The 26,496-nt window shown below is 41.6% G+C and overlaps 1 protein-coding gene and 1 long non-coding RNA gene across 6 annotated transcripts in view; one reads left to right on the top strand and one right to left on the bottom strand.

The window, feature by feature from the left end:
- LOC111248357 (uncharacterized) overlaps window positions 1-26,496 on the top strand; it is a 97,952-nt gene that overhangs the window by 19,412 nt on the left and 52,044 nt on the right. Inside the window, exon 1 of one of the 5 annotated variants that reach the window (XM_022800554.2) lies at window positions 24,687-25,119. The exons of the other annotated variants lie outside the window; for them this stretch is intronic. Coding sequence (XP_022656289.1) covers window positions 25,064-25,119 — 56 coding nt within the window. The 5' untranslated portion in view covers window positions 24,687-25,063. Of the gene's footprint in view, window positions 1-24,686; window positions 25,120-26,496 lie in introns of those variants that run through there. 5 annotated transcript variants of the gene reach the window in all.
- On the bottom strand, window positions 1,660-26,496 carry LOC147756918 (uncharacterized). The gene is made up of 5 exons (XR_015325239.1): window positions 26,361-26,496; window positions 7,767-8,029; window positions 6,718-7,043; window positions 3,367-3,734; window positions 1,660-2,662 (listed from the first exon to the last, which is right to left on the bottom strand). It is a non-coding gene; the product is annotated as an uncharacterized LOC147756918 (long non-coding RNA).

The raw sequence follows: 26,496 nt of genomic DNA, 5'->3' as shown, positions 1-26,496 counted from the left end.
TGCCTTTGTATACGTGTGTATTCCTGGATGCCCCTGGATTCTACGACAACGGCAATTTAATTATGAGAAAGGGCCACCGCAATATACCCTGTGACAGTAACAACACAACCACCACACAAGTACCCATAACGCTAACACAATCAAAAAAATAAAATATAATATTTATCCATCCATTTGGCCATCGGTGCAAGCACTCAGCCGATAAAGGCCATCATCATTATTCATTACCGGCTACTCAGTCTGACAGTGGCAGGAAGGAGCAAAAGCCCTCCTGTTTAGGATCAGTAGTTAGTAACTGTCGACACGGGCACCGCCGTAGGTCAGGACAACAAACACTTCGTGTATCTTAACAAAACAATGTCGAACGTGTTTAAATAACTATACGTGCCATAGAATGAACAGTTCAAAATAGGACGGCATCATTTAGTCAGTATTATAATCGGTATTGAAATCTAAGTTAAACTCATAAATTAGAGTTAAATGAGACGAACGTAGTTATGAAGGCATAAAGTTAGACCAAATAAAGTAATGGATGCGAGCTGCGTAATGATGATGACAAACAATGATCGATTACCTAATGGAATAGAAGAATAGATGACTGCAGCCCAGTTGATGGATCGAAGGAGACGGATTGGATCAACGCATAGATACACGGTTCGTTTCGTGCTGAGAGCCATCCATCTGATGAAACGCCTAACGGCGATATCGCGCGTAAACCTCGACACATAGGAAGACGACACAAATTTAGCAAAATGTAGCTACTTCGTTTGGGCCTCCGTATGGAAATCAGCGATGCGTGTATATCATTTCTTGGTTAGTGCTATACATTTTAGCTTCTATCAAATGGGGGTTCTCTGCTAGTTACGAAGCGTAGGAGGTGTGTCCATTCTAAACATGATATAGTAAAGCTCCGTAATGAATAGCCATTGACGACGGAGCTTGTAGGATGATTATGCCAGAGCCGCATCTGGCAACGCAAAAATAATAATAACAAAACCCCCAAGTACAACTCTGCTTGAATAGGTTAACAAGCGCACTGAAGTTACCTCATTATTATTATTAAAGAAAGAATCTCTATAGTAAGGGTTTACCTCTGATCCGGTAATTTCAGCAATATTAGTTGTTTTTTAAAACCAATCGAAGTGATTTGTACTTGAATCGGCGTCTTTAATGGAGCTATCAGCGATGATTGTTATCTGGGAGTTCGTGGGCGTTAAGGGGTGTGTGTCTGCAAGTTTATCTGGTTCTCTGATGCGGGAGTCTGCGATTCGCACGACATTTGCATTGAAAATATTTGAAGACTTTACAAAAACGTTTTTTAAAGTCATTGTACAATAGAGACAGTCGATAATCGCTTGTTTGTCGGTATCCAGAAAGTGCCACACGCTGTAGGGACTTGGGCAATCCGTATGCTTTGTACATATATTATTGCGTATGCTTCCATAATGTTCTCAGCACGAATTTTGTTTTAAAGGAACCTCGACGCTCACTTGAGAAATCTATAGAACTTGATCACTTCCACAAATCCGCAGCTAAATACCGGCAATGATTACTGACCACGTGTATACGTACTGAACATAAGTAACTTTCGGAGAGCTTCCACGCACGCTTTAAAGTGACAAGTATCTGATATAAATGTTGATACTCAGATGTCGTCAATCCCATTGTCATTTTTTAACGTTATGATGGTTTTTGTATCGGCTGTTTATAAACTGAAAGCTCATTGTCACCGAAGGTAAGAACTATGCATAAGTTAGTTATCAGTTGACTTCTCTTCAAGGGAACCAACCTTACTCTTTGTTGAGTAGTTTATTTTTTGCGTTCGTCTAGCTTTTTTACGTGGGTTCGCACCATAGGTGTCATTGGACCGTTCCTCCATCAGCCGAAGAAGAATAATGATTTTCTTTGCTCAAAATGGATGGGTTCTTTGTCTCATTTCATCGTACCCTCTTATCTCGAACGGAACTAATCTGACTTGACGCATAAGGTAGCGGCTGCGGACAAGGTAACAGTTGGCGTACGGCAATCTCCGATCTAGATTGCGAAATAGGAAGACTGCGACAGAGTCTGATTCTGCTATGGCTACTGCTTTTGCTGACCTTGTCGGTGCCACTGAATCAGTTGAATCGCGCAACTTACCGAAATTCGACGACGATTTCGAGGCTAGACGATTGACTTCGCACCGATCAAGCACCTCTAAACGGCTCCTAACGAGCGAGCGGCAATTGGTTGAAGGCTGGAGGTTGACGGCTATTGAGATTTGAGAAGTCGGCTTAAGCAGTAGCTATAATGCTAATGCCTGAAACCCAAAACCCAATTTCGTGTTGATATGGAGACGACGAAAACTGAAAGGGGCGGCAAACGGTTCGTCTCGATGAGGCCACGCAAACATCTCTGATCAGGCCACTTTGATCAAATTTCGGACCATCTGAGGGTAACCAGTAAGAGGGAGGCGTAGAGAAAAAAGCCGATATCTCTGTCGTTGGATCAGATGGCCATCGGGCGACGTATAGATCTTGCTGGTGGATGGAGGTTCCGAAGGCACGAGAAGACCCAAATTGGATTTCGGATCGGCGGACTTCGTCAGTTTTTGGAGCTTCTGAAGGTTCGGCAAAGAGGTCCAACATGCGGTGGCTATCTGAAGAAGCCTAAGCCGGCGTATCTGCCAAACCATAACACCATATTCATAGACGTAGTAATCCACTGTTAGCTGATAATCGGTAATCCAAATAAATAATTAATAATGAACCAAACTTCTGGGACTGTTTCCGATCAATGACCACGCAGACGTCTTCATCCTTTATATGAAGACTTCTAGAAACAAGAAAATGTGCTTGTCTCTAAATCAAGTAAGGCTGTGAAACTACTCTGAAGATCGTCAAAAGATTGCGCTTACGTATTCGGATTTACATTAGATACACTCTGTTTAGGATAGAGACAATCATATCTGATACTCAAGGTAATCCCGCCGAGCTGTTCCACCCAATATCTATCCTTAGACGCAGGAAATGAAGTTCCCTCTAGGGCAATTTCATTGTATAAATATACTGGTGTACAACGATAGTTAATATAACAAGAAATATAAGATGTCCTAAAAATAGGGCAGTGTTGAACGCAATGTAGAATAAAAAAATCTATTTCTTTCATCAACTGACAATTATAAATTTATCAACACAAATAATAACTACTGTCGCTCCTTTACATAAGAGCGAGAAGATCTGACTTCACCCACGAGCTTTACCCCACCCCCTTTTCGCTAGTATCTGGACGAAGCTTTTTGAAAATATGAAGGCAAATATATAAATAAGCAATTACGTGTGTTAATATATATATTTATAATAACAATAATTAATATTATAACAGTACCTTGCTCCTACCGGTATGTGTCTTCGGTTTGTCTGCTCAAGATGGTGTCAGCTTGATTATCTGTGGACTGACGGAGTCTATCTCTGAGGTGAGCTTTAGAATTAAGTTTGAAAGTAAGTATTGCAATCGATAAGACGTAAAAATTTTGGCAATTTTGACTTTTTTCCATTTATTCGGCACCTTTTGGAAATTTCTGAAATTGGCCATATTGACGCCACCCGCACCTTTATTTGTCCGTGAATCTCAGCGGCGTGTGCGTAGGAACTCCTCTCTTCACGACATCCCGATTAAGAATGGATCGACTGAAGTGAGATAGGACAGTTGCGGAGGCTGCTTTACTGAGTCTTCTCGTTGTATTCATTTACAAGCTGAAAACCGCACGCACAATTACAACACAGTGTTACATTCTCGCACCGAACGGAAAGTAATAGCGGAACCTTATAGGAAGCAGAATTGTTGAAAATAAGAAGACCGAAGTATATGTGAGGATCAATTGATACCGCCTGTCGGAAACATTAGGCCGTGTTGCCTCTTATACTACAATTGTATGCATTTTTCTTCAGTAGCTTTATCTTTAAAATCTGCTTCAACTATTGTGCGATAAAGAAGTATCTGTATCAGTGTTTCATCAGCGGAGTAGAAGTACACGTAAGCGAGCCATGTCAAACGATCAATATTTGGTAGGAACGTTCGCCTCGCTTGCAGACACCTTACGAACGTTTATGCGGCAATGAATAGCCGAGTGGCGCTGTCATCTTATTGATTTATCGATTTTTGCACATCTTTCTTCTATATAAGTAATTATCACACTTCTTCCAACCTCTGTTTCAAGTGTGACTACCTACTTTTCCACTAAGCGCCTTCTTGCTACCTACATCTCAAATGTATAATTAATTTATTGAGATTTCCTTACATAGAGTAAATTATTGTTTTTGGGCACCAACACAAAATTAGGATTCGCGATTATCTCCAGATGCCTTACATTGGGCTATAGAAGATCAAATAATATTAAAATTGTAAAAAGCGACTATTAAAATTGATTCTTATGTTTACTTGGGAATAGGGTCTATCCTAACTACAAGTAGGTCAGTTGCAAGAACGGGAAAACCCTGAGCTAGAGTTCTCCCTTCAATATTGCCATAAATCTTATAGTGAGTGGTACCAGAAAGGGCCAGATTTTAATTGTTAATCGTACGTATTAAGAAAACATGTACAAGAGATAACCACGCGCCGCTGAATGCAATATAAACCCCCCTATTACGTTGCCCTCCGTATCAGTTAGGTTAGGGTGTACTGTGTTTTACGTTGTTTTCCAATTTGCTTTAGCTACCGGTAAGGAACCGCCCCGCAGCAGATAGTAAACAAATTCAAATCTGAAGACACGAACTCCACCGCTGGTCCAGAGAGCAAAACGTGTCCTTAGCGTATCACTATCGAGTCTGTTCATATCTAGCCCGAAAAGATGGAAGAGAACGATGTGTTCTTTTCTACGACGCTCCCAAGCCCAACTGGCTTAGATTCGAGAATGTACGTCAAATTCTGGAACAAGCAGTTATTGTGTTGTTTGCCTATTATGGGTCGGCGCAATCAAAACTGTTAGCCCAAATAAGGATCTACCAGGATAAGTGACATGAGCACCAAAAGCTGTACCTAGATAGAATTCAAAAGAAGAATCATAAACTTCTGCATAACCATTGTGCGGTATCTTCCATCGTGCACGCGCAATCGGCTGGGTAAAATAGATCTTCGTTGATCGCTGTAAGTTAACGTGCCCGCACGCGTCCCATTCTAATCACGTGCCATACGTAGCTCAAAATGGAGATAAGAAAAAAGCATGTAACGGTTGTTATCAAGATAGGTACTTAAGGAAATATTTGGAACTGTTAGCATGTAACTTATAAGTGGATACACATCTCGCTAGGCAAAGTTGCTTCATAGTTTTGCTGCGCGGGTGACAGCGACAACTTGTCTGCTGTATTGACCATATAGGAGGAGGTATTTGTTCTGGTCTTAAATAAAGCTTTCGTCAGATTCAATTTGGGCTTAGAATAGGCGTGTTCTAATTGAAAATAGTAAATACATGGGTTGAAGACGATAGGATGTGGACGATAGATAGATACTAAAGCTGATTCATGCCCTTCCAGCCCTTCTATACAATGAGAAAATACATAGCCTCTACATCGTCTAGTGGACGTTCCTCTAATTATGCAAATTGGCACATCCGGTTAACATTAGGTTATCGTATGATCAATAATAAATGAGATTTAAAAATAAATGTAATTTATTTAATTGTTTTGTCAGTCGCTTTTTCGACGCCATTTTGTTGTAGTACATGATGTAGCGGGCTGTTTCATCTATCAAAAACACAAATCAAACGATCTGATTAAAATGCTAACCCGTTGTCGGATACCCTCTGTTCCTCGCTGTGGGTCGTTCAGTTTCACACATCGCGCACACAGCGGTATCTACATTTTACATGGCAGATGTTATAGGATCGTGCCCGCGTGCTCGTGCAATACAAAAGCTGGTACGCGACCTGGACGACCGATTTAGAGATGTCGAACAACTCTCAGAGTCAGCCAGCCAATCTTTCAAGTACATACAACATCTATCTGCATCTGCATACGTAGCCGTGCACGATAAAGGCAGGAATACCGACGCCTATTCAGAATCATGGAATAATGAATATGGCCAAACGTAAAATATTGTAGAACGAACAAAGGGGAAACGGTCATAAAACAAGCCGTCACAACACGCAGTGCCTGATGTAAATCTAAGTAGTCAAGTGAAGATACAGCCCTTTTTAGCTACCGTTCACTGGCATTGGTCAGATGCGCCTCACTCGACAGTGCTCCTGCCGGTAGCCATAATCACAAAAACAACAATCACAGACAGTGACAAACTTTTGTTTGCTGAAGGGGTGCGTATAGGGGCGAGAGCTGGACAGTCGAATAGCGGTGATTAAAAGTTTACGACGTTATGTAGACAACAGTCAACTTCGGTAGCCACTAGAAAGATAAAAAGACATCGTTCCTCGCCAAACAACCAATGAGGGCTGAGTCTGACGTCGAGTGCTTAAGGCGCAGCCGCATTGATTCGCCTGTTCTCGTCTGAGGTCGCAGGCTAAATGTTATCCCTCACACATTGAAATAGACAGCGTCTGGCTACGAACGAATGCTGGCCACGTGCTTGGATGCATTTATTAGACGAAAAAAAAGAATTATTACTATTTCCAATGGGCGTTCGAATATCCCTATTTGTTGAGCAAATCTCCTGGAATAGCAGACTCGAAAACTTGTTAAACCTTACTAGGTATAGCACGAAGAACGTAGTGGAAAAACAAACGCTTACGTTTAGTTGAGCTATTGGCCGTAGCGTGGCGTTGCTTGAGCTGAGCGTTCAGACGAGCTGAAACCGTTCATACAGGTACAATCGGAACGCAGCGGTATCCTCATTGGTTCGTCCTTTGTTGGCTACCGTTGGTGTTTGACGAGTCACTAGATCGCTGCAGTGAGATATCTGCAGGTCTTTTATTAGTATAATAGTCATTTGTTACGTGCGGGAAATCTGTCAATGTAGTGGCCGGCACCTGAACAGCACGAAGCGGAGTTATCTCTAAAGGGAGACAGACGGCTTGAGCCGATCGGATCCGAGAATAATGAGTGAGGAGTAACAATCTGAACCAGACAACGGCAATAACAATGCAAAATTAGGCGCCATTCGAACAACGATTGCATTTCTGCAATGAAACGATACTGTTCCCTACATCAAGAAGTATTGATTTTCGTAGAACGCTTTGCTGTCTGTCTCTAAATAGTCGATTCAGTCTGACAGATAATGTTTTCGTGTGGCCTAATTGGCACACGGCTGAGTGTGCTTGGCTTTTGCCAAGCACACTCGGCCGTGTGCTTGGCTTTTGCGGGAAACATTTCTGTTTGTTTCTATGTTCGTCCAATTCAAACTCATTTACTCGCCGTAAATCGGGCGAACTATTAATCAAATTAATTCGCGTTATTTTTTATCATTTTTCTTATCTAATGCGATGAAACATACGGACAAATTCAGCATGACGAAATACGATGTTATACGTTACAGAATGTTAATGAAAACAGAATTGTCAATACGGATCATAACAGGACTGCTTATATAGAAACCATCAGATGGTGATAATAATGATGAAACCAGGCGCCAAAAAGTACCACGAGCGTATCATTTGGCATCTGGTGCCATTTTGGCATCGTCGCTATACTAAGCTTTTCGTAAAAATCGATTAACAGTATTTAGTAGCTCTATCTAGTAATGCTGTGCGGATGTCGGCGTATCGTTAACGCCACTGGGCCCGTAGACAAGTGACTGTCAACTTGGGGTTGTGCTCGACCCTCTTGTTGACCGTCACTCACCGATCCACAACGTTGCTTCTTGACATACGTAATCGGAATAGATGTTCTACCGTGAAAAATCATTTTTCTAGTATAACATCACGGTCAAGTCAGCTACAGCCGGGGTACTTCTACGTTCGTTCGACGAAGCGCTTATCTAACTACACAGATCCGCCATTGTTCACCCCACTGACGCTCCTTGCCTTAAGGTCTCTAAATACGTCCAGCCAAATACGATACGACACAATGACACGTCTCTTTTAAAGAACCCGACGACAGAAATCCTGCAAGAAAAAGGCCAACAATAATGTCTTCATTGGCTTTTATTCTCAGGCAAAAACATGATACCGTGGATGAAACGGATGCAGCATTCAAGAAAACTTATGCTAGTACTTCGTTCTATTCTAAATAGCATTAGCCGATCGAGAGAACTGTAACTCCCGACAAAGACGGTTACTCACCCCAGGACCAGCCGTTACAACAACTAATGCCAGCGCATTCTGGTCGTACTTCGACACGAAGTATTTTCGATGTATCTACCTTTCTTCCTGGGTGCTCTTTTGTGTATAGCTAATAGCCATAGCTGTTAGCGCCACAATGGAAGGTGTCGCGGGGCGTTTACGTATATGTATATATATATTTTTTTTACCAACGAGAACAGTTTTATACATCTAGCTGGCTTTTATTTTCTCTTTTTTCCGTCAACTACTTCTTCGTTGGGCAAAAGGCAACGGAAATTTTCAATTCACTGGTGGAAGCAATGACAGGTCATAGAAAGAGTGCGAGGGAAAGAGAGAGCAAGAGAGGGGGCAGAGGGAGGGAGGGAGGGAATGGGAAAGGGAGATCAAAATGAAAACCTTTTTGATTCACGAGCATTCACTATCCGATTTTTGCACCGACGTTGCCTTTTCATTGCGTTTCTTTCTTCGCCGTTGTTGGGTCATCAATTTACTATACCTACACACTATATTGCCACTGGGCATTAGCATGTTGACATGCTCTCTGTGTGCTATCGCATTTATCGTAAATTTCAGGGGATGGGGGTGAGGGTCGCCGAATTTTATCATAAACAATTTAGCTGTAATAAACGCTCTTGTGCAATTGATCGAGTCACACGATCATGGAGCGGTAGCTATTGCGCCATGATTTTGCTGGCGTTTATTAATGGAGTTAATATCAAAAGCAATCGTTGTTAAGGGCCATGGAGTGGTAAATGCTTCAACCAGCAAAGCTTTGGAAATACAGGATTTGTAAACAGTGCATGATTAATGAAAACCGAATAGAGAAAAGGGCCCAAGTAGTCGATGATTGAACCCGGGGATGACATTATAGATAAGTAACACAGAAACCAGTCCTCAATACATTTGCCAACGAACATGGTAATGAAAATAATTATTTATTTTATGTGAATCTATAAATGCAACAAAGCACCATCAAATTGTAAACCTTATACGCGTTTCTAAATACAAAATGATCACTAGCCGTTAGATTTTTTTGTGCCAGATCAAAATCCACAGTCCTGTAAAGCCCACTGCAGATTCTCCCAGTGATCCAGCCAGCATTATCTCAAACACGTTACGGCTAGCAATTGTAACTATATGTTCACTGATAAAACGAAACAATATTCAGAAGCCGATATCAGAGGTATAAGTAATTTTAAGGAAATCGTTGAAGCCCCTCATGTTCGCCCCGTATATTAAGATCGACACCAGTGGACTATCTCATTTCTAGCTATAATTCTAGCTAGTAGAGATCCCCGGAAGCATGACGCGCATTTAGATTCTTTGTGCTAAAGATTGTAACTTACCTTCGTGACCCTTTGTATTCTTACATTTACGTTTAATTGTCCTTACAGATATTAACAGCGTATTATTAACGAGTCTCTTAAAAGTTGCTCTTGAAATCTAGTGCTCTTCTAAAATGCGACCTAGGCTATGATTCCGAAACAAGTTGACTTTGGAAATGTTAAGAAGCACTCACTATCTTCTTTAACAACCGATTAAGTCGATAACCATTGCATTGGATTCGTGGGAAAGCGGGCTTGAGGTAACTTGAGGCAATTATATAACATAAAGTTTCACCAGGTCCGATTTCTAAAAATACGAATTTGTTAAAAATCATTACCACACATATATATATATATATATATATATACTGTTTATGCGATAGAAATAGTGTGTTCTCGACAATGCTTAAAATGCCGCACGATCCAAAACGTTCTGATGATAGACATTGCATTTGATGAGGTCCTAATTTTCAAGACTCTAACCGATTCGGGTTGCAGGCTTTGAAATAAGTCGACTAGATAGAAGTATAGCGCTTTAGTCAGTACCCTGTAAACGATCATTCAGTCTCCACAGACCGGAGAAATTAACTGTTAAGTTAAAAAAAGGCCCGCATTGGAACGAACTTAGCAGTTATAAACTTTTCTTGCCGTATGCACAGTTCTCGCTAATAGATCAGCATCAGAGCGGCTTTGTGTGTAGACGACCAATTCGAATTTGGAATACATGGCCATGTCTGCAGTTATGTCGAGGTGAATCTGAAGCTCATGTTGACAAATCTACTTTTAGGCAGACGTAGAAAATTAGTCGTCATTGACAAAGTATGTTTACGTTAAAGATGTAATGTAGTATTAGAGGTAAAGTATGTTACGCCCGCATCTATCAACTCATTTTATATACAGTCATTTAGCAGATCACCAGCCTATCTGAGACGTGACGTCGTTGCGAACGTCGTTTAGCATGCTATCGCATATAATTCTGTACGCCGAGCCTAAATGCGGAAAGGTTTACAGCCTCGAAATCGAAGATTTTTGTTTGTTTTTGAAAAATATTTATATTTTTTTATCACAAATAAGTTTGTATAGATACGCCGCGGATCGCCGACTTCGCCAAAAGTAGGACATTAATGGTGTGTACAATGAAAGGCTGAATTTTAATTTGTCAAACTTTGAGCAAAGTTTGACAAATTAAATTTTAAAAAAGATCATTTACAACATAGGTTTCGTTGGACTGATTCCAGAATGTTGAAAATGTCGGCCATATGTAAAAAAATAATCGGCCAAATTAGAGTGTTGACGTTGCCAAGCCTTGCATAATAGTCGTCTCGCATAACTTCGCGATGGCAGTTTCTTCGACAGAGAATATAGAGAAATGTTCACGCAGATCTCTTTAGATTCGAAATCGATATGTCGGCGAAAGTGGTAGTCTATGACACTGTAGAATCTATACCGATGTAAGATGCAGGACTATTACAGCTCTAAGACGTTCAAAAGTACGTAAAGATTAGGACATTTTTTTGGCCGTTACGTCCTGTCGGACGGCACCTTGTTATCCAGTCGTTAAGTGACCACTCAATTCATATGTTTAAGGTCTCTATCAGTGTGCATGCCTTAAAAGGACATAGAAATCCGAAGTGATGCGTCCATCCAGCATCTCTTAGCGCGCAGATTCTGTTAAATTCTAATAAATTTATGCCAAAGCTACACCGATAATTAGATAAATAGAGCTTTGATAGCTGGCTAATTTTTATGTACGTAAGCTAGAAGTAATGTGACAGCTTTTGAGTTGGTCAGTTTAGATGTCCTTGCACGAATGCAGTCTCGGCTACTCTGAACAATCTCAACTTTCTCGTGTCGTCAGGTAGGTTCGTTGCACGACAAAGAATAGCATCAGTTAGAAACTTCTCTTGTACTTCGCTTCACGATAACAGTCAGTTTTTCTGGTCTGAGGGGCGTCCCGTAGCAACGAAACTGTTGTTGCAGGTCCTTATTTTGCCAGGCTAAATCCAATCAGCTGTTCGCCTACATATGGTGCCCTTTTCAGCGCGCACCATTTCACGAAGCGTGAGGTTCTTTTATATCATGCACTGAGTAAAATCTGGCTAGCACGACCTCATTTCAGAGGACGAGTCAATTTTGATAACAACAAAAGACATTTGCTTTATTATTTATTCGACATCATATATACAAGGTACGTTCTTTTGCATTTGGGCAACGACTGAGCTTTGTACGCATTTCATGTTGGGGACCTGAGCATTTACTCTGGCGAGTTCGTCTGAGCAGTTTGTCTGTGATCATGATGCCTGATTTCCATGCGGACAAAAGAAAATCACCATATAATATTCGACGCACGCCCAGAAGTCTGTGTACGAAGAACATACGCTTACATAGGGGCACTAACTCGTCATTGTGCTTCTATAATTAGTATCATCATTCTTCTATTGTTTTTATGCATTGTTTGCTAAAGGAGCCGTTCCAGCCAGTAGCTTACGATTACTCGAAAATATGTAGCTATACTCTCGCGTAAAGAGAATATTGTCTCTGGCAATATTCGTGACAGGCGTAGCCTTGGTAACCATGATAGCGGCACCAAACACGCACACATCATGAATGGACCCATGTTAGTTATGATATTTTAGCTGCGTACTGAGCGCATTGGTTGGCCGGCTGGTTTAAACTTTTAGTACTGTATACGCTTAGCAAACGTGGTCTATACGTGTACCGACATACAGCTCTAGTTAAACGGTTCATTTAGACAAGCGCGTCTGGCAAAATACGGTCAGTCACATTGCATTATAAATGGCGGCAAGCGACTCAATGATCTGTAGTAGTCGAGTGACTCGGGCAGTACGCAACGGTGGTGCTAACATGCCGCGGCTCAGACGCCGCGTACGTCACCGTATAGCAATGGCGTTCCGCGCTGGAGACTAGTTATAGCAAAGCCTCTCTTTGTCAGCGTTTTAATCAAGCTTTTCCCGAGTAGACGAAGGGACGGACAGACGATGTCAGTCTCGCGCCTTGACTAAACTAGCTAACGAACAGATAACCATACAAATATGCATGATACATGCTCGTTCGGTCGACTGTGGTCAGCAGCAGCGGTGGCAGCCGTAGTGAAACTGAGAGTCGAGGTAGCCAGCCAACGTCAGTCAAGCAACTTTTTGTCATGACACAGCCACAGGTCGTCGCTCTACGATGCCATAACAACTATCACACATGCCTATGCCTTCTTCAGATTTATCCAGACGATAAAGCGACGCCATAGCTACGGCATATATAATACTATCGCTGGCTGTTTTTCGCCTCGACTCCTCCCAGCGTTCGAGCTGCCAGTTGGGCGCTGCATCTGCCGCCAGCGCCTCGCTGGCCGGAATCTTCGCCCGAGCCCATGACGCTCGCCCTTTGCTGGCTGGCTGGCTAGCCGGCCGGCTGGCTGGCTTGCTTAGTTGGTGCGACCATCGCTATCATCATTATTTTCATCATGGACAACTGTGGCCGCGCCAGCATTTGCTGTTGCGGATGTTTCATGTCACACGCTTGATTCGTTCCTACTCGTCTTCGTCGTCGCGAGCATGGCCGCCGCCGTGGCCGCAGCCGCCACCGCCGCCCCATTCTCTGTTTGGTCTGCTGTTTTGTCAGTTTTTGCTGTCTCCTCCCGGGCTGTGTCCCCCATCTGTGCGTCTCGGCTAGCCTTCCCGTCGGACCTGGCTATCGGCGGAGCAACAGTGCGATCGGCTTTGCTATCCGTTACAGCGCAGCATAATCAGGATCTGCCACTGGTAGGGGCAGGAGCGTCAAGGCGAAGCCATCAGCCTGCGTAGAAGACCGAACTTACACGCGCAGACAACAAACATTGATATGAGAATACGAGGCCGACGCCAGCAGAGACAGCCTCACGCAGCCACAAACAACGTTCATATATAGCCACGTAAACACATCGACACGCGGACAAATACACGAACAGACGCACATGCTGTTAACGTTGTTTCTGATATTGCTGCTGTCGCTAGTGATGGTTGGGCAAGCCGCGCACTTCTTCCTGCACAATTTCATTGGTATCGTCGTTCGCCAGCGGCCGGCCGGCCGGCCGGCCGACCGTATTCGCTCGAACTCCAAAAAGAATACACGCTCATCCCATGACGACATGCTATACAGCCAACCACAAGGCGAAAGAGCAGACAATATTATAGAACAAGGCAGATAAGCGAAGAACAAGAAAGCTTCGATAGGAAGGTATGTTCACTAATTAATGATTGTCCTGCTTTTAGAGCGCACTCTAGCAGCAGGAACGGCAACTACCGCCGCCGCTAATTTGGCTGATTTCGAAGTGGACGAATGTGTTCACTCCTTGCCGGACCGCTGGAATAATGCGCGTGTCAATGATGACAATCTCAGCAGCGGTGATGCCAGAACAACGCCAATTTGTGATGGAGTGACCGTGCATCTCTAGGTGTTTGTCGTATCCTGCGAAGCGAAGGAAAAAATTACCATGCAACTAACTGCTCGTTGCCGTCAGCTGAAACTCTTCGGCTCTGAAGTAATTTACTAACATATGCAAACGCATAGAATCGTGCTGATAGCCTCGCCTCAATGAGAACAAAAAATTGTCACATTCGGTCAGTCGGGCCAATCTGCGATGAGATACAAATAAAAAAGAACCCACACATACGTGGCCTTACAGAACGTTCACTGCTGCTAACAGCGTAGGCTTACGTTCAGGCTCCGAAGGAAACGAGTTCGGACTCGCCGCCTGTCGACGTGAGTTACGGAAGTGGCAAAGTGCCTTTCGTCATTTCGTACTTTGGATTTGTTGAAGCTTGCGGGTTAGACGCGTGTATTAATAAGTGCGTGTATTAATTATCGAAATGGACTAGGAAACGAATCACGACACAGGTCTTTTGCTCTGGGGTCACTCGAGGCCGATGTGACGCTGAGCGATGGCCGTTTGGGGAAACACGTCGATGCGTATGAGGGTGAGGGCGGCACCATAAGGGCGGAGCATATCTGTACATAATTGGCTAATTGACTAAAAAAGTACCCACCGTTAAATTTGGCAATAAATGACAGGATGAAACACACAATCGTCAAGTACGTTTTAGATTAAATATGCATAATGTGAGACGCGAATGGCATGGACGGTTTGTTCCACTTCTGTGTAGTCAGTCTAGCATGATAGGCAGCCTATGGCTAGAACGAAATGCTTTAGCAGTGCCGACCACGGTTGCATTACGTTGCAACTCTCATAGCAAAAACTTATTTTCAAATAAAAACGTCACAAAATCAACCACCTCAATTTTCATTGCTGTAAACGAGCGCAATTTCAAAACCCATTTCAGTAGAGGTCTCATGTGGTACAAGTTTCATATGTGTTACTGAATAGGCCGGCCGTTGTCAAATCACATGCTCAAAATTTTATCTATGTAAATTAATGATGAGCATAAAGATGCCATCTGAAAACAACTGGAACTTATAGATAGCGTATCAAAAAAAAGAACTTTTGTAGAAATGGCGGTTATTAGGAATACGGAGGAAATTTGGTAGAAAAGAGCATAAAAAGCACGTCTTGATGACAAAAGTCCATATAACTACATTTCTTCTTAATATGACGTAAATAATACCGAAGAGGCTAGCATTAGAAACGTAAATTTCTATCAACGAAAGAGACGTAATACTATGTTTAACCAAGGAAATTTAATAGCAAACATTCGCATAATAGAAAATTATTATTAGGGGTGCCACCGGTATGGTATGGTCCCTGAAGAAGCCTTTTAGCTCCTATAAAAAGAAGTTGGTCGCAGTTTTAAAAAAGCCGTTATTCAAGCTCTTCCACCCGCTTCCCGCCATCGTACATCCCTGTCATATACACTCAACGTATCACACAGGCTGTGTAAGTAAGTGTTCTCACACGATCCAATGTAGTAACATAGTTGTCTGATAAAGTAAACGCATGATCTGTAAGTACTGAAGTACTGAAGATACTGAAAGCTTTAAAAGGATGTAGGCGCTTTACAAAACGATAAATCAACCAAAGATTGAAGCCCTCCCGTTTTAAATTAACTATTCTGATTTTAACTAGCTTTAACGAGACTGATCTCTAGATGGCGCGAAGTCCTATCCACTCTGCTAGAAAGGAAGATATTATCATTTCGTTGGGTTAAAAAAATATGCTTTATTTGTCTCTCTAAACGATTCATACAAGGATTGGGTGTCGAAGTATTTTGATTGCAATGACCCGTGTGTTGATGGGCTCTCTGCGCTTACATAGATATTATTCTGGCAAATTGGCATCACTGTAGCAGACGACTAAAACGACGAGGTCAAGCATTCGGAATTATCTATCTGTTTTTCATTCGTACAAACGAATACGGTACGCCACCCGGTCTATACAAATATCGCCTGTGTCATAATTTTAGCTGCGTTGTGATAACTGCCATCCATCAGTCTACACCGCTGGTTATATTTTGTTTGTTATATATTGCATTTTATCTAGCGCTAAAAAATCCGGGCAAACATTTAGAGTTGATATAAGGGTACAAAACAGATGGTTAACATTCCTTTCGGCAGAGCTTAGAAACGGTGTAACTCATGACAGATAGGAACATATAAACAAATAGAAAGCGGGCGTTTTTTTTAACCCATAAATGTACTGCTTATTCAGTGGGACAGACTCATTTTGATAGACCCGGACTAAGACCGGGTCGTCTTGCCATATTTCTACGTATGCGTATAAAATTGCATACGTTAGAAAACCCCAACATATAACTAAGTAATAGATAATAACAATAACTAAAAAGCAAACAGTTCTATATATCAAACGTATATATAAACAATGCACGTTAACGTTATTAACACGGCTGTTGTCTATCTAACTAACACGGCTAGCCGTTAAATGAGGATCGTTCTAACAACAACAATGTGTATCATTTGCGAGTTCGCTTGAAAATAGGGTATTCGAAGATTTTGTAATCTGTCGGTGGAGTTACGTTTTCAAAAAGATCGTTGCAGCAGATACATGAACATAAATATTCGCGTTTTATCTTTATTAGTTGAACTATAGAGCATTTCAAGGCTGTCCAATGATATCTCAGATTGTGTCCAAGGGATTCAACAGCGGGAATATAAACGACCCACTCATGAATTGTCTTTCGCTATTAGAGAGGATTTTCTCTCCCCTCAGACTGCAGACGATTTAGCTTCCGCTATTACGAGAAAACAGCAGTCATTGTTGTTCTCTCGTGGTCAAATCGGTTGGATACAGGAAATAAAATGCCTGGATGAGCAGACACTTGTTCCTATCCATCACAGTAGCATTGCGGCATGCATAAGATAGGCCCTGTTTCGGAACGAAGCTAACGCTCAGTAACCGCTGGCCTACTATCAACAGGACCTGTGTCAAACTGTAATACTGTAATTTCTGAGTGTTTAGAGCAGCCTTTAATAATATAATGAATGAATGATATTTCTGTCCGTAATAAAACAATCATTTATTATCTCATAAGGCGGCTTTTTACTTAAACGGCAAACCTGCTTCGTTTCAATGCTAAGGTAGATCACCTCAAATGACCAGTGCTGGGTAGTACGTGATGATATAGTAGTTAAAGGGATTCTGTAAATGTATTTCGGTGATATCCTTCAGCGTCGATCTTCGACTAGACTTTTCAACGTAACTGAAAGAGAAGTTTAAAAGTAATGAAAGTAAGGGATCACCTAAGCTTAGATACTTCATTCATAACATAGCCCTTATCGTGCAGTAATACATGATTACGCTAATTTCAAGTTGAAGCGAAAAACTCTACCAATTCTGCAATTACGTGCTCCGTTATGTAGATCTTTAAACAAGATACATGTAGAAGATATCGGTGAATCTTTGTCGTGCTGCGTGCCGCAAGGGTGTTCCTTCGTAGCCTTATCAAATGAAATGTTTGTCCTGCGTAGAATTTTATCTCAGCTTCTTTTACGGCGTACAAAGTTTATTTTCAAGTAACAGCTTATTCGATCTAACGGTCAATTTATCTATCTAGACACACAGGTGTCAAATTTAGTTCATTGTGAATAGCACACAAGCCGAAACTTCAAAGAGCACTTACGTGCTAAGCGCAGGGGATATAAAGGCTCCCTAATCAACAATGTACCGCGTACTTGACTCACGAAAAGTAGACCCGAAGATATGCTAGGAAAAATCTATGCTTAAAGAGCCAACGCTAGAAAGCTATCCGTATTCTACGTCCGTACAGGCAAACAAAAATCCAAAACAGGATGTAATGAAACTTATGTATTACAAAACGCATAACCGTATACTGGTCAGTTGTATATGCCTCTCTCCAGACTTCATTGCTAATTATGGTTTCTATGTTGTTAAAATCGGAATCGATCTTTACCGTTTTCTTCTACAATGTGCTTCTAATGGGAAGTTCAAATTCTCTACAAATCGCCTAGAGAAGACATGTTTTTTCAAAGAGGAACGGTTGAGCGATTCAGTCCCGTGGCGCGTTTTAGGGACGCAAATTTATTTCTGTCAAGTTTTTCGCCGATGAGAGGTACTGCCATGCTACCTGGTTTCTGTAGGAGACTACCGAGGTCACCTTAATTTTTCGAATAGGTTTAGCGTTGTTCGTAAAGAAAGTCTAGAGGAAGTTCGTACATCCATACTCTCCGCCATCGCTCGTTGTATTCTATCTGTGATGAGCTTTGCAAAGCTCGTTCTTTTATACGCAAAATTTCATCCAGGTACCTGAAGCCGATCAGGTACTTCAAGGTCGTTTTGCTTATATGGAGAGTATCGATAACAGCGAAGCGGTCTTCATAACGATTTCGTGGCCTCCTTCTCATCGGCATTGATCACCGGTCTCGGATCTACGTTTAGCAAGAGCTTTGCGAGAACTTGCTGGACTTTTTTCAAGGAGGACAAGATCGTCAGCGTCAACCAGCGGCTTCACGTGTCCCGCTGAGTTTTGGATACGGACTCTCATATCATTCAGTAGCAGAGAGAAATGATCAACTTGCGCTACGCCAGTTCAACTGGGCCACTGCACCGTTTATACTAACCGAGCCCAAGCATAACAAGTTCTAGAAGATTTCATAACGTAAGATAAGCTTCATTGAAAGCTTATCTTACGGCACTGCCATTTTTGTGGCTCGCTTCCTGCTTGTACCACTAATTTGCCACGAAAATGTTCGATTACTCGCCTATATTAGCTTTTTAGGAAGTTACAAAGCTGCCTCACGGTCGGGTGACGCTTGGTCAGTTCCCTTGTTTGGAGCCGTGCAACAAAAGCTCATGTTGAAGCATGGGCGTTGTCACGCCGTCTCGGCTAAATTACGCACAGATTCAACATCTTTAATCAACATTTGGGTGCCCCTGCGTGGAACCGGGCATACAGGCCGACTTTGGTTAAATCCAGCATCTTAAAGAACTGGTGTTCTTTAAGCTTACAGAGTTGTTTCTTGTTGTAAGAGCGATTTGACGTCGACCAGTTTATCCGTTTCGAAATGCTCCCTTCGCTTAGTGGACTGCTTCTTCCGACATATTAAATTCTTTCCCCTTGCAAGTTCAACGTAAATCCTATGTCGCCCTAAGACATAAGCGTGTTGATATCAAAGGGTAGGGGTCACCCAAAATCGTTGAATAGGTCAGGTAAAGTATACGTGCGAGGATCGCCAGCGACAGAAGCTCACGCATGGCCTAAGTGATCTCTTCTACCAGTATCGTCGTACTCTCGTTGCTATGTAGGCTTATGTATATACTGTTATAATACTGCGTCGAATGCCCCTTAGTGCTACCATATAATCTATGGCAAATGCCACACTGACTCCTCCTAGTTGTAGAGCACTGATATTCCGCCACCACGGCAGCCTTGCTCGGCATATAAGCGCCCGACTAAGTGCATACAGTAAATTACAGGCAGCTTGAACTTCCAGGTCTCAAGAAGCATGAAAACATCGATGTCTATTAAAGCAGAAGGTGCCAGGCTTAGTTTTCTCCTACTATCTAATGCACCATAGGTATTTTGAGCGACTCTTAATCATTTCAGCATCCTCGATTTCGGTCTCTGTTCTGCCGAGAGCGCGCGATTTGTTGTCACAAAATGCTTTTCGGACCTGCATATCCGCCGGTGTCTGACGCCAGAGGAAAGCTTCTAGATTCAGGGGTACTATTTTTGTCTCGACGACGTTCTGTAAGGGGCCATTTGGCAGTTCGGAGGCTGATGGCGGTCGAATGAGGTCTTCGCAGATTCACCCAAGTCGATTGTGGCTCATCGATCCGGCGCAGTTTCGTATTCGGTCCACGGCTGCTTGCAAATGCTGTCGATAGAGCACATACCTTTATGAAGTTTACAACTTTCTTGGGTTGCAGGCTTCTTACCCCCTAAAAAAATTCCAGTCTCCTTTCTCAAGATGGATGCAATTACTCTAGTGACTCCTCCTTTATAACTGTGACGATTACTTTTGACTTCCTGCCGCTGTGTGCGTGTACATGTGTCAACGAAAGCCGTGAAGGGGGCTTCATTTTGAGTGCTATTCACAACAAAGCATCATTGCTTGGTTTGCAGTTTGTTGAGACGGATCTTCGTAGCGTTCGGGGCGACGCCAGGTCGCTCAGCGCCAAAAGCTAATAATCTTTTCCGAATTCGATTTACTCGTAATAGCAGTGCTGCAGGAGGCCCCTAGAGCCCGGCAATGGGAGTTTTTTGGGAAATTTTTCCTTTTTGGAAGGGGCTCAAAAGCTCCACTACCCACACTGATGATTTTCTTGGACACCGTTATCTTTAGAACTTCGAAAAGATCCTCAGCCGCGACAGCGATTTCTGGGTCCGGTCTAGTGGTCATAGCAACGTTTCGTACCTCTGCGAGTTTAGCCAGCTTCCCTTTGGGCGCTACCAAACGGCGGAGGAGAACTGACACACATTCGATTGCTTCAGATCTGGTTTCCTGGTGCCTCGCTTATGAAACGTTCTGTTGCCGATTAACTGCTTGCGTGTTGCACGCTTTACAACGCTACTTTGAAGTCGAATCAGCTTATAGGTCCGCACAGTTGAAGGCTGTACAGGATGCATGACACGCTTTAGTAGACTTAAAGCAGCATATGTATGGGTCACCCCGAATAGCTTCCTCACACTTAAACAAGCACTAAAGTCGCATAATCGGCCAGCCTTAGAATGGGGCGGTTACGCCAAAAACGATGAGCGTTTAAAACTGCCACCACTGAAATCCATTTGCTGCAAGGGCAGATTCACTAGGAGTCAGTGTCTGTATTTGATTGGTTGTTTTTTTGTGCTTGGTCCTTCGTCCGTCCATCCCGCTGTCTGCCATTTTGAGACGGTCCAAACAGGTGAAAAGCAGGAGATTGTCCCAAACAACGAGAGCCGGTCGTCCCGTAGGCCACTAAAACACAAGCGCCAGGGGAAGTCATGCGTAAGGGCATTAAAAGTTTTTTCCTATCTATACTGATTAAATAACTTAACCACTCAAAAACACTTATAAATGTCGTTCAGAGTCAGCATTACGTGATACGCGTGGCCGGAACGGAAAAGATGGTATATAGCAAGGCCATACCTAACGCAAACGTCTTGTGCACACTGTATCAAACCCGGGAGCTCACAACATATAAACATGACGTAAATATCATTACAATCCCTATACACTTAATATATTCTAATTCCTTTATTGCATTTCAAGCAATTCTACAGCGACAGAAAGGTAGCCTATCTTACACCAACCTGTATCCAATAGAGTAGCCATGACAAGGGTAATTAAGTTTCGTTTTTCTCTAAAAAAGACAAAGTTTCTATTAATCAGTACTATTAGTGTCTATATATTATGGGCAAATAGTTGGCTCGTAAGGTTTATTAGTGTCCATTAACTAAAAATTGAGAAGTCCTTAGATGCTGGTGCCTACTCCCATTTCTAATGCAGTTAATTTTGCATCGAAAAAACCTAAAAGGAGACACTATTGGGAACTGCTCTTATAGCAGTTAACAAATATATAATAGCAAGAAGCGTGTAGGAAGGTCTCTCGGTTGGTACAACTTCGTTCCACCGCTCTCGATTTTGCCGCCCCCTATCCAATAACATTTGTTATGAATAGAAATCTATGCCATAAAGTTATTGCTGGTATAAACGATGCTTTGGCGATATAGCTGTTGCGATGTATATATTCATATATTTGGGGTTACTATACTTTGAGGTTCAGAAGTTGACAGCGACATTAAGTGATCCTCTATCGCTTTTAACCCACTATTGGGAGCTCTAGCAATATGAAATGATGTTATTATATGGTCCACGGAGGGTACGCGTTACTCCAAGCTCGTCTAGTTTTCACTCCGGACAGTCCCCGCCTTCAGTCCCTTTTAAGTTGTACAATCTTAATGTTTCGACCGATGTTAACGATTGTCACAATGCGATTTTCAACAATGATTAGAATAGAGATAGAACAATGATTAGATTCCCTGGGGACAGAGAATCGAAAAATTACGATACTCTTCGTAGGTTCACAAATTATTTCAGATAATGATGTCGGATCGTATAAGACTTATCAAGGAACACTCTGCACTTCACGAAGAGCCGTTCGCGTGTGAAACGAAAAACGCTGCATCGAATGGTTCATCCAACCCTGACCATTTTCTTATGCCAGCGCTGTTTCTTAGCGCTCTGAACACTGACGATTAGCCTTTAAGCATAATGATAGCTACCTTTGCTTTATTTGCATATTACCTAAAAACTTTGGATTTTTTTTACTATATAAACAAGGCAAGCAATAAAATACCGAGCTGAGAAAGAGGCAGTCCGCAAGAATTGCCACGTAGTTTTGTCTACGCATCGCAACGAATATCGTAATTCCCGCCATCATCGATCATAATTTAATAGTTTACATTCATATCGATCAGCCTATATTTAATGTTTCTATCGAGCTATGTATATACATGATTACATATTAATAATAACGATGATTTATTGTGCTTGCGTTTGGCTTTGTTCTAGCGGCGCGAAGTTGACGGTGATCATGGCATAAACAAGCTATCTATTCGAAATAATTCCGTCATACGACTGCATGGGCTGATACCTATCACTGCTATCGACAGTGTCACATATTTGTTCTAGGACGTAAACCATACTTAGCACTAAAAATTAAGAAATGCTCCGGCCGGGAGAATGTTGCCTTCAGACGGCAAAAACTATTAGCATGGACAAATTAGGGCGTTCGGTGGAACGGACGCGCGCTTTTGAACATTCGTAACCGTCGAATAACGCAAACGCAAATTACTAGTTTATCATAAAATTTTTTCCCTCAACTTCCGTGTTTAAACCAATGATCACGAACATTGGTACTGTTAATGTTTAGGTCTAAAAAAGGATATAGGGCTTGAAATGTTTATCGCTTTTTTTTTATCATCTTCATCCCAATTATTATGGGTCGACTACATTTTGTTTGAGCAGCAAATAGCTACTCTACATTCTGGATGGTTTAGTATAGCACATAGTGGTACACCACCTTTGTATGATACATTACATACTTATCCATGAATCTCTTGAGGAAAGCTAGATATAGGAAAAAGTGTCATTTAATATCATGAAGTAAGGAAATCTTTCGTGTATTCGAACTTTTTGGTATCAACGATGGACTGCAACTTTCATTTTGTGAAAACCACATATTGACTACGTTCTCCTCAAACGATATATGTCAGCCCATGTTCTGTTTATAATTAACGGACTATAGTAAGGCTTCTTTTGTACAAGGGCTATTGTTTTGTCCACAGAATTACTTTGGTTTGGAATCGAAAGTAAACCCATTTTGCTTTGTGCTCGGAGTGATCAACCGTCTGAAATAATGCCGAATGCTGATATTCTACATAGTCTATCGTCTAAACTCTAGACTAGGCTAAACAGATTAAACATCACATGTGTTGCTAGTAAAGAAAAAAGTACTTTTATTTTTCAGCGACAATCATAACTTGCATTGTAACAATTACCAATCATTAAACAAATATATTAGTGTTTATATTTCATTGTAGTCGAAAGCTTCCTCTTTTAAATTTATTCGTTAATTCTTGGATTTGTCCCCTCCCCCATGACCTTCTGTATAAATATATCTCTGTATAAATGTTTGTTATAAAAAAAGATACCGTATAGTCGGGTAAATGAGCCTAATATCAATAATTAATCGATTGTAGCAATAAAGTCATCGTGTACAGAGAGAACCTTAGCAATTACTCGTCGACTTTCGCCGCTACAAACTCTCTGAAGGGCCATGGCTTTCTCTTACCTACCTGGTAAATATTCAGCACAATATTCAGAATTTAATTTATATGTTTAGAGATCTTGCGATTTTTGAGTCAGTTACCTTTCGTCGTTATACTGAAGATATGTCATATCCAGGATATATTTAGGTGGTAGAAATAGATAATGACGGGTGATAATCAGGCTTTGTAAAGTAGGGTAGTGAATGACCCTTTTCCCACCAACTTCATCTCGTGTACACTTTTACACCATCGTACTAAGATACTTCATTTCGTCTGAGTGAACATCTTAAAAATCAATGTACAGTTTAGACGCTTCTACTGTGTTCAGTCTTGTTAGTCGGTTGTTGCTTTGTTTAATCAATCTAGTTAAAAGAAGTACCCTGGGTGCCTGCAGAAAAGAATTCTTAGTCACCCGCCTCCAAAGATCTTTCCCTTCATTTGGCGGGGGCGATACGCGAGACTGAAGTCCCCACGCACCAAATGCGACGATTTCTTTTTTGTCTTTTGTGCACGAAGCATCCAAATCGTTCCTTATATATATGAACTATTTCTTTTCCATAGAAGCCTCGATTATTCTGTGGGCCTCGATATTCGTTTTCTTTCTATCGCTACGGTACACATTAAAGTGAACATGTAACGCCGATGAAAGACGAGGTTAAATCTATCTACAACGGCGAAAATTACATTTAACGTCCAGTATATATGTATACAAGAGTCGTGGACAATTTTGAAAAGATCAGTAAGTTTAATTTCCCGCCATATATTGTTAACTGTATGTAATGTTTGATCACATCTTAAGCGACTGATATAGCGCTAGCGGGAGACAACAACCGGCAGACTGCTGTTTCAGCCTTTGATATGTGTACGTGTGGCTTAGAATTGAGTAGCTTGCCACATTATTACATCGTACTAAGATCACATGGCTCCACTGAAGACGCCTACATACATTTGACAGGCTCGCGTGCACGGAACACTATGTGCACGCAACCATGCTTTGGTCGAAACAATGCAGAATTAGTTGCACGTAGTCGGTGGCAAAATCGAGCAATAGATAAGACGTTACTTCATACGGCTTTGAGTTCCCTAGTATGGATAACAGCTGAGGGCCAACTCAAAAGATAGCAGATTGTTTTTGTAGGCTTCATTATACGAAACCTAGTGTTCAGATCAATAGCACCCGTTTCTGAAATAGAGAGCACCTGTTGATTTTAGTTTTGAAGAACACGCTTCGAGGACCCGTAAGTTTGTGTAAAAATATCTTAAAAAGTAGGAACCGATGCATATATGTGAAATAAATCATGACATTCTGTGTATTCCCGAAATACGCCGAAAACGTCCAGCAACCGCGAGCAAGGTATACATGTTTTAGAAGTACTTTAACATTATGTTTTGATCTTATAGAAATCTTTGTATCCGATCTTATAGAAAGTTTTGTTTAAAGCTATTATAAAGAATGGCCTGCGCAATAACACTGAACACAATGAATATTCCAGTAAATATAGCTAACGAGTTACTGGAAAACATCAATTTCCAGTGCTGTACTATCGAGGAGATATTTTCTTTCAAGCCAGGTTAAAAAGTTTGCTTCGGAAGTTGAAACTCTATTTAAGTCGTTTGAATATTACTGAATTGAGCCTCAAGCCTGAGTATTCTTCTAATTTGCATTATGAAATGACGACTCGTAAACGCTTTGTTCGCTACGTATTTCTACAACTGTCTCTCACGCTCCGGACAAGATCTTTCAATCGAAATCTAAGCAGCAAAGCTAGGTCTCTGTATCCATCCTTTATCATGCTAGAGCCCATTTTCAGAACAATTACCTGAATAGGTTCTTTTCTAAAAAATAAGCATAATAATCTTGAAATATGTAGTCACAATATAGTAGTATATGCAACGTTTTACGCATAACCTGAATCTGCAATTAGTTCATCTCGATAAATGAATTCGAACCGCCTAAAAAATACTGCAATATAGGACACAACATTTATTTACCTTTAAGGGCTAATATGTGATACGTAAAAAGATATAGTATCGCAAACAGCCCTACTACTGCTAAAACTATGAAAACACTTAGTTCAACCAAATCGGTTACTGTTAAATGACGTTTCCTTGTTGAACCCTCTATTTACTAGAAGAGAAGGCAAGATATGCGGGAAATGGCTTATTAGAGGACCTAGCACTTTTGCCCGCATCTGTGTATTCATCGATGCACAGTGCTGGTTAACCCACTGGACAGCACTTTAGTACTAGTACGAGGACATCACCAGGCCAAAAAATGTATTTATCTTTTGTGACTTACCGACGCGTATCTATCCAAAAATGGCCTTTATGGTACGCTTCTGTCAACAAATTAAAAGACTATAGTAGCCCGGTGACTTTCATTTTCATAGTAAATGATTAAAATAAACGTTTTGGGACAGATGTAATTTTTCAACTGCGGATTCATTTAAATTACTGGTTCACTATATGCGAATTTCTATGGACTACACTTGAATGAATCTGAAACGAACAGTTCCGCTCAGCCATTCAAGTCACGCTGTGATACTGTGTTTGTCTAATCCCTTTCTTTTGTTTATTGTGGAATAGGTTCCTTACCTTTATTTAGCCTGTTGATTTTTGCAGGGCTTTAAGCCAGGCTTATAGCTGCATGCTGGTCACCAAATGCAGCTGCTGTGAGCAGTCGCCACTATTACCGCGATCACTACCTAAACAATAGCGCGCTTCTCGCACA

This window comes from Varroa destructor, unplaced genomic scaffold (assembly GCF_002443255.2).
Source record: "Varroa destructor unplaced genomic scaffold, Vdes_3.0 BEIS01000003.1, whole genome shotgun sequence".
Taxonomy (NCBI): Eukaryota; Metazoa; Arthropoda; class Arachnida; order Mesostigmata; family Varroidae; genus Varroa; species Varroa destructor.
Note: the sequence above shows the minus strand (reverse complement) of the source record. Positions and strands in the feature narration are given on the sequence as shown.